General features: G+C 46.4%; 1 protein-coding gene across 2 annotated transcripts; it reads right to left on the reverse strand.

Moving 5' to 3' along the window:
* Window positions 1-2,702: 2,702 nt before the first annotated feature.
* On the reverse strand, window positions 2,703-6,320 carry fignl1 (fidgetin-like 1). 2 transcript variants are annotated; one of them, XM_076076614.1, is made up of 2 exons: window positions 6,190-6,320; window positions 2,703-4,967 (listed from the first exon to the last, which is right to left on the reverse strand). In XM_076076614.1, the coding sequence occupies exons 1-2, from the start codon at window positions 6,203-6,205 to the stop codon at window positions 3,112-3,114; spliced, it is 1,872 nt and encodes a 623-aa protein (XP_075932729.1). In that variant the 5' UTR covers window positions 6,206-6,320; the 3' UTR covers window positions 2,703-3,111. The 2 variants fall into 2 exon arrangements, with proteins under 2 accessions (XP_075932729.1, XP_075932728.1); XM_076076613.1 differs by having other exon boundaries at window positions 5,726-6,313.
* Window positions 6,321-8,663: the final 2,343 nt, after the last annotated feature.

The raw sequence follows: 8,663 nt of genomic DNA on the forward strand, positions 1-8,663 counted from the left end.
ATATCGATCTTTTCTTCAGTGTGGTTGTAGTTATAAACCACACGCTCACTAAAAACATTCCCTCATATGAATTCACCAAGGATGCCAAACAGAAGGCTGAAACATCACAGGGGCATTTGTCCACACAGAGACCGTCGTGTTAAAATTGTGACATCAAGGGAGTACATTGTAGCATAAGCAGCAAACACACTCTCTCACACACACACACACACACACACACACACACCAGCATGTGGACATGTGCCGTGTCCAGGACCTGAAGAGTGTGGTCCTCTGAGGAGCAGCGAAGGATTCGGGCACTGGAGCAGAAGGCAGGGGCCGGGGCTCTGAGGGCCGGGCCCGTCTGCGGAGGCTCGGTCGGGGCCGGCAGGAGGAGCTCGGTGGCGGCAGCCTCGTCCAGATGGCTGCTGTGTGATTTAGCAGAAACGGGAAGCAGCTGTGGCCAGCGCCGAGGCCCCCCCACCCCACACCCCCACGCTTGACTGGGACCCAACAGGGGAGGGAGGGCATTTGCATGAGAGGGATTAATCTGGCCAACCAACTCTGGCCCTGCCAGAATCCCAAATCTCACTTCCCCTTTCAAGCAGCTGAAAGAATCGGATTCAACCAATTCAGCCAAGGATCCAACAAGATGTTAGTACTCAAGGTGTTTCACACTTTACATGACCGTGTGCCATTAATATAAGGCCACAATAGAACATTCACTGCATGCTTTGTGAATTCAGTCGCTGTGCAAGCAAGTGTTTCCAAACATCTGGGGCCAAATTTCTGCATCAAGTTTAGGGTCTTCACCCAGTAACCAAATATACTCACTCATTGGCTGTACTTAAGTACAATTTTGATGTACAGGTACTTTAATTAAGTATTTATACTGTGCGCTTTATACTTTTCCCAATCCGTCTGGCTTGTGAGATCTTACAAAGAAGCAATGTCTACTTGGGGCCTCCTGTCTCGTTTCAGATGCCTATGAGTTGTTAAGACACGTTTCCCTTCTAGACTTCTCTAGACATGGTTTCATTTGGGCTGCTTCAGGCCCGAGGAGGTAGAAGTAGTCAATATCTTACGTGGAAAAGAAAAGAATATATACATTTGCGTCGCAGAACCTTTTCCTCAGATTCATCTTGTGACCCGCTTGGATTAAAGTAGCTACCTGCCTGTAAAGTAGTAGAAGTAAAAAGCTACTCACTGGTATTACAGACTATATAACAGTCCCATTTTCAGGAAAGAGAGTATCTTTACTTATAATCCTTACGTTTTTAGGCAGGATTGGTTTTGGTGACGCCTGTGCTCACTGGTGGTAACAGCTGTTTGAAATTAACTGCCACTGGTGTATATTTATATTTATAGTGCAGCCAAACAAACTTGTGTTGTTTTGCTAATACGTTTGTCAATAATTATTGCAAATGTAATCTGATTTCAGTAGTTTTCTGAAATAATTACAAATAAACTGGACTACATGCGACATCGTTTCCTATAAATTTCCCAATTTAAATTCAGTGCGGAAATGGCGGACCCCGCCACCAGCAATGAAAACCGCTAAATAGAGAAGTGATTACAGAATGGAGATGCATTCAATGACTATTGTTGCTGTAGAATACTTCTATGCTGTTACTCAGGTACATTTTTAATACAGGAGCTTATTTTTCTGAATGAATAAAGAAGCTACAAAAAAAACATCTCCAGGTTACTTAGATACTGACCTGATATTATACAATTTCTACCTTGATTTCAAATGTCAGTATTACAGATTTAAAGAACAAGCACATAGGCGGTCAAATTACATTTTTTTTTCCAATACACCTACCTATATGTGATGTGTGTTTGTGACCACACAGCCCCAGACGTGACCACTGCTGCACAGCCACAGTCAAATTGAGCTGCACACTTAGCACATATGGCAACTCCAGTGGATTTCTGTGCATCTGTCCCAGTCCAGCTGTAGGGGGGTAGGTGGGTGCGGGGGGTGCTGGTGTGTGACAACTTTCGCTGCAAAGTTTCAATACAGTGGCCAACCACACGTCTGAAATATTTATCAGGGACCTGACAAAAAAGATGAAAAATAAATGAAAGTCTTCTTTCATGTGCTTCCAGATTTTCAAAGATTGTTCCATTAAATTTACATGAGAATTTCATTTCATGTGCGCACAATCTATAATGGTCCTCCTCCGTAGTGGATGTATGACCAGCGACAAAACATCAACACTGTTAAGAGTCTCTGTTGACCAGAGCGACCACTTGGCGATGGATTAACCAAGTTTCTGCTGTGTGGAGGAGCGCGAGTGGCCGCCTTATAGCCGAGAGATTAACTGGACAGACAGAAATATGTACATCTACGCCAGCCATGAACCTTGTGGATCAGGGCGAGCACTAAAAGTTCAAATTATGGAGCTCATGCTTCATTACTAATGAAAAGGAGGTATTGCAGTAACAGATTTTCCTGTTGAGTCCACTGCTGTCTTAATGACTAAGAGGAAGGGAGGCGAAGCTTTCAGTTTTGTTTTTTTCTTTTCTTTTTACAACATGAGACCCAGGATGCTCTCTGTGTTGCCCAACTTCCGTGGATACAATTAGCACATGCAGCCTCAGGAACAATTATGGGATAATATCAGAGATGTGAGAATAAAGCTCTTAACAAAACACACACTGCCCTCTGTGGATTAGATGAGAGTATGGAGGCTCGAGTCAGGGAAAATGCTACAATACACTGGAGATCATCTCAATTTATTAGGAAAACATACAATGTTGGCAATGCAATTAAAGCAATTTAAACGGATTCATTTGAAACGCAGTTCAATCACACAACATGGTGCCCAATGCTTACACCAAACCAGAACGCAACAGTAAAGTGAACATCCAAATAAAACAGTCCGGCTCATACAAACTTATGAAAATCTTTTGAATGCATAACGAGCAGAGTGATTTCTCCAGACAGAAAATTATTTCACTCTCTTTTTTTGTCAGGTGCTCCTGCTATTTCGTTCACCCACGCTATGTGCTTCATGTGCAACAAGGAAAATATTGGAAATCTCTAGATTCCTCCACAAGTTGAAAGTTTTATCCCAACTCAGTTCAACACCCATAAGTTAAACAGACCGGGACCAGGAGCCCCGCTTAACGTCCACATCCAAAAGTCTTATTCCAATCTTCATACTGCTCCAGGTCTTTCGACGAGACGCTGGGTCGTACCGTCTTCAGGGCCTCCTGGAAGTCACAGTAGAGGATTGCGCGCACCTGATCTGCAGTGATAGTGGCGATGTCACTGAGCTGGATGCTGCGGATGGGCCCCAGCGCTGCCTCTCGACACAGCTGAGTCATGTCAGCGCCGGAGAAGCCCTCGGTGGCTGTCACCACGCTCTCCAGCTCTTGCTCCCTCAGCTGGTTCCTCTCCTGAGTCATGAGGTTCGTTACTATCTGCCAACGGGCGGCTGCCTCGGGCAGGGGGATGTATAACCTCTTTGCCAGGCGTCGCCGGGCAGCCTCGTCTATCTCTTGAGGCCGGTTGGTGGCGCCCACCACCAGGATGCGTTCCTCGGCGGCCGTTGCCGCCCCGTCCAGCTGAACCAAGAACTCCGTCTTTATCCTACGCGACGAGTCGTGCTCCCCGTCTGTCCGCTGGGACAACAGCGAGTCGATTTCATCAATGAAAATGACAGCGGGCTGGTGGCAGCGGGCAATGGCAAACAGGGCTCGCACCATTTTCTCTCCCTCGCCCACCCACTTGGATGTGAGCGATGAAGCGCTGATGCTGAAGAAGGTGGCGCCCGACTGACAAGCTATGCATTTACCAATCAGAGTTTTCCCGGTCCCCGGGGGTCCAAACAACAGGATGCCTCTGGGTGGACCACGGAGGCCAGTAAAGATGTCGGGTCGCAGCATGGGCCAAACCACAATCTCCTTTATGGTGGTCTTGGCAAACTCCAGGCCCGCTATGTCATCCCAGCTGACGGGAGGCCCGTGGTCCATGATCTCGCTCATGATCAGCTCGATTATCTTTGGCTCAAAGTTTTTCAGACGCTCATCCAGGATCTGAGGCTCCTGGTTGGAACTATGGCTCGCCCCTCCATCTTCCTCCTCCTGTCGCGGAATGGGTGACACAAATTTAGAAAATGTACCTCGGGGCCTGTTAGCACCCAGAGATTTCTTCAAAGTTGCTGCCATCCCCGTGGTCTGACCCCTCTGGGGCTGATTGGAGTGTTTCTTCTGTTGATCCACAATGAACTGCTCGCGAGCTGTTTTGAAGTTGCCTCCAGCTCGCGGGTCAGTGCCCGCTTGACCTCTGTGTTGCCCCCTGCCACCATCCCCTCCATCTGGGTTGTAAAAATTCTTCCGCTTAGACGGGTTGGAGATGGGGAAGAAGGAGGACTGAGAGTTCCGTGGCCCCCCTGAAGGACCAGGGTTTCCCTGTGGAGGAACTGGAGAAGAATGACTAAACACTGACTGCAGTCGGGCTTGAGGTCGGGACAACGAGTTTGGATTACCCGACATCCCCTCAGAGCCTATTGGCCTCTCAACAGTCATATCAGTTAGTAACCTGCCCTCTCCTCCCACAGTTATGTTAACATCTCCTGGTGCCACGAGGGAGCCTCCTCCCCCTGTCCCTGCCTGAAACATCCTCTGCACGCAGGGCAGCTCCAGCACACTCTCCGTGGTCAGCGACGACTCCCATTTGTCACTGTAGTTCCTCTGACTGCGGGCCAGATGCAGCGCGCTCTCCGCGTAGTTGTTGAGCCCCGTGCGGGGGTCATCCGAGTCCAGCACCGAGGCGTAGCGCTCCGAGTAGGTCCTGAGCAGGCTGGCCGTGCCGGCCTGAGAGAGCTGGGAGCTTGCCCATGCATACTGAATGGAGAGGACGTGGGCCCGGTAGGCATCGGCCGTCTGTTCAGGTGTACAGTTGCCAGATGAAATGTCAAAGGACCTCCTCTGCCATTCGTCCAGGTGTGCTCCACTCATGCCTGGCCTGCTCCAGTCTGATGAAGGAGAAGGGACCAAAGTTATTAAAAATACATGATCTCAGTAAAAGCCAGGGTATGCATCATCACTGACCCATACACACTAAAAAAAGTTACATCTAATTAAATGATATACTGTTAAATGAGCATGCATATGATACAGGGACCCATTGATTTAGTATTGCTCTGCTTACTGCCTACGTTCAGTCAATAGCATGGCCAAAGCATGGATGTATACATCCCACTCATTAGCATCGCTGCCTTAAGTTAAGACCTTCCCAGCCTGGTGACGTCAAATGCCCAAAAGTCTTTGCAACTCCACCACTTTAATTTTTAAAAACATGCTTTGCTCGTCTGCATACAACAGTTTAATTTACCTCTAAACATTGTTGTTTTATCAGTTTTAACCAAGCTTCTCCAGAGCCACGGAGGGGAATATAAAACTGTTGTCACATGATGAACAGCGACGTTACATGACAATGTGTAAGAATTGTCCAACGCCCCTTTGAGCAGCTAAGATAACGTTAAATATCTCATTTGATGTTAGTTGTAACTCGAGGGAAGTTAACTGGCAAAACGTCTGCAGTGTCATTTAACTTTTAGTAAGCATTCATTCAACTGACAGGGGAGCCTAGCTTGTATTCTCTGTGACATGCAGTTATAAACAGTCTGTAAACAGTCCTACTCGTTTACAAACTACAGACATCACGTGTTCAATGGAAATACACTGCAACACACAACAGGCCACAACACTGAGGGTGACAGACGACACTTACTATTAGGGATATCCTCTGATAAGTAAATAGGTGCTAGACTAAACATACAGGGGTTCCATCGTGTTAAAAGCTGCTGTTTAGTTGTTCCCGCCACTTGTTTCTTCTTCAGCTGACCGACTTCCTGTCACGTCACAATTCGTTCTCAGGAAAACCTAAATTTGTTCTTTCACTTTCACCTAATAAGAGAGACCTCCAGCCAAAACTAAACAAGTTGTATCCGTATTGGATTTACAAAACATTGACTTATGATAAAAATATGAGAATAATAAAGAGGCAAATAACTTATTTTGAAAATGTCGGAACGGGACCCATAACTTGTCACAACTAGGGAGTGCTGCATTTATCCCCCAGGTCCGCCCAGAGAGCGGCCACGAGCTGTTATGTGTTATTATGTCGCTCTGTCAATTTCCACGTAACGCTTCTGGATTCGTGATAATATATTACATACTACGAGACAGTCTTACCCTTTCTTTCGAGCATTACAACTTTATTCTCCAGACTGTGGTATCAACCAAAGACACAAGTGTCCGACCTGCTAACGGTGTAGTGAGGTGTACGGCGCCATCTTCTGGCCGAAGCCACAACCACAACGCGATAAATGTAACGATTAGAGTGTCGCTTTATCGTGTGGCATGCTGGGAAATGTAGTAGCAGCTTTGTTGAAATTCAGTCGGGCACTGAATTTCAACGTAAATATTTTTGAAGGGAAGAATACCTTTACATAAATTGCATTGAGAATGGTGTTTATTTACTTATAATGTGTGTTAGACATATTTAAATATGTATTACTCTTGTTATTAGTGTACGCGTAAACTACAGTAACCACAAACGTGGAGGTTTTTGTTTATGCTGTCGACTGTGGATGACAGCGACTGTCGAGCTGCAGAGTATCAAAGAATACGCCGCCGGTGGGGGGAAAAAAAGCCGCTTTTGTGATATTGTGTAGCTAACTGGGTAGTTAGTTCATATTCTGCACTATTTGGTATTAACATCTCTGTCTTTGATGAGAGATACAGAAAAAAGTTTCCTGAATAGCCATTCATAGTGGTCGCAGTCCGTTAGCCAAAGCTAAACCGGAGACGGGATCTCAATTATCGTTCATCCAGACGGGACCAGCCCCAGGAGCCGGTTGCAGCAGTCAGTCACACCCTTGTCTGGGTCAAGGGAACCCTGTCTGCGCAGGGACCTTAAATTGCATATCCTCCACATGTTAGGGTGTTTTATTCAAACAAATACTAATAACCTTCTGTTCTGAATTGGAGCTTCAGAACAATACTGGGAGTTAGCGGTTAACTGGGAAGTGTGTGCTGGATATGACTGACTCATCGTCATGGCACGGACGGAGGAGATAACCCCGAACAGTCTGTCTGCTGCAGGGCCAACCAGACAGTCTCATACCTAGCTACACAGCGAAGTTATTCAGACGTTCAACTGTTTATATTACCCCCTCGTAGTCAGCGTTGCAGCATGAATAACCCGATGTACACGTTTGTCACCCGTGACGAGAACAGCACTGTTTATGCAGAAGTTTCCAAAATCCTCCTCTCAACCGGACAATGGAAGAGGCTGAAAAGAGACAATCCCAGATTCAACCTAATGCTTGGTGAACGGAACAGACTGCCCTTTGGACGTCTCGGTAAATATGTTTTTATTTCTTATTTCATATGATGCTGACACGAGTCTGTTTGTGTGCCGTATTTGGTGTGAAGGATGAGGCAGCTGCTGTGACTGCGCAGGTCTGCTTCCTCCAGCATCCTTGGAAAGATGGTCCCTCTCGTTTAGATGTGCACGCATGTGTTTTTAATCCATGTCCATGTCATCACGTGGGTCCCCACAGGTCACGAGCCAGGACTGGTGCAGCTGGTGAATTACTACAGAGGAGCAGACAAGCTTTGCAGAAAGGCGCCCCTGGTTAAGTGCGTATTTTTCCTTTTTCAATGACACATCTGTATCTTTTGCTGTCATTCATGTGTACTTTCTTTGCGCATGAATTATTTAAAGGGGGGTTACATTAGCTGACCATTTCCCTTCTCTGCCATTAGGCTCATAAAGACCAGCCCAGAGCTGTCCGACTCCTGTAACTGCTGGAGTACATCGATAATCAGGGGCAGGTCCATGTTATTCAGAAGTACCTGGAGAAACCTCTGCTTCTGCAGCCGGGAGATCGGAAGTTTGACATCAGGCAAGTGTTTTACGTGTAGCCCACAGAGAACACGCCAGTCTGTCTGGACTTTGTAACTGAGGCTGTTATTACGCTATGCCGTTGCTAGGAGCTGGGTGCTAGTGGACCATCACTACAACATCTATTTATACCGGGAGGGTGTGCTGTGGACGTCCTCGGAGCCCTACAACAGCTCTGACCTCCAGGACATGACCAGCCACCTGACGAACCACTGCATCCAGAAGGAGCACTCCCACAACTACGGACGATACGAGGAGGGCAACGAGATGTTCTTTGATGAGTTCAGGCTGTACCTGCTGAACACTCACGTCACCCTGGAGGCCGCCATATTACCTCAGATCAAGCAGATCATAAAGTAGGTCATTTTTGTTTTTGCTGCTGTTTTTATCGTTGGATCCCAGGTAATAGAAAGCATTGCTAAGCTATCGCATTGAAACATGAAATACATGTTTTCTTTCCAGTCTCATACTGTATCCAAACACAAAAACTAGTATATTTGTGTACGTCTTCAAACTCTACTACTGAAAAAAATGCTGACTGAGTTGTCAACTCAAATCTGTCTTAGTTGACAGTGAACGTAAATAACATGTTCTCGTTGAAGTTAGTTAATAAGTCAATGACGTATTGCTCTTATAGCTAACTGGATATAAACACGACAGATTAGACGAGACAACGTTTTTGTACGAGGACATTTGGCTTTCACTTCTATTTGTTACTGTTTTTTTCCCCCCGTCCAGGAGTCTTACAGCCTTGTTC

This window comes from Anarhichas minor, unplaced genomic scaffold (genome assembly GCF_050575085.1).
Source record: "Anarhichas minor isolate MPS153535 unplaced genomic scaffold, ASM5057508v1 ptg000058l, whole genome shotgun sequence".
NCBI lineage: Eukaryota > Metazoa > Chordata > Actinopteri > Perciformes > Anarhichadidae > Anarhichas > Anarhichas minor.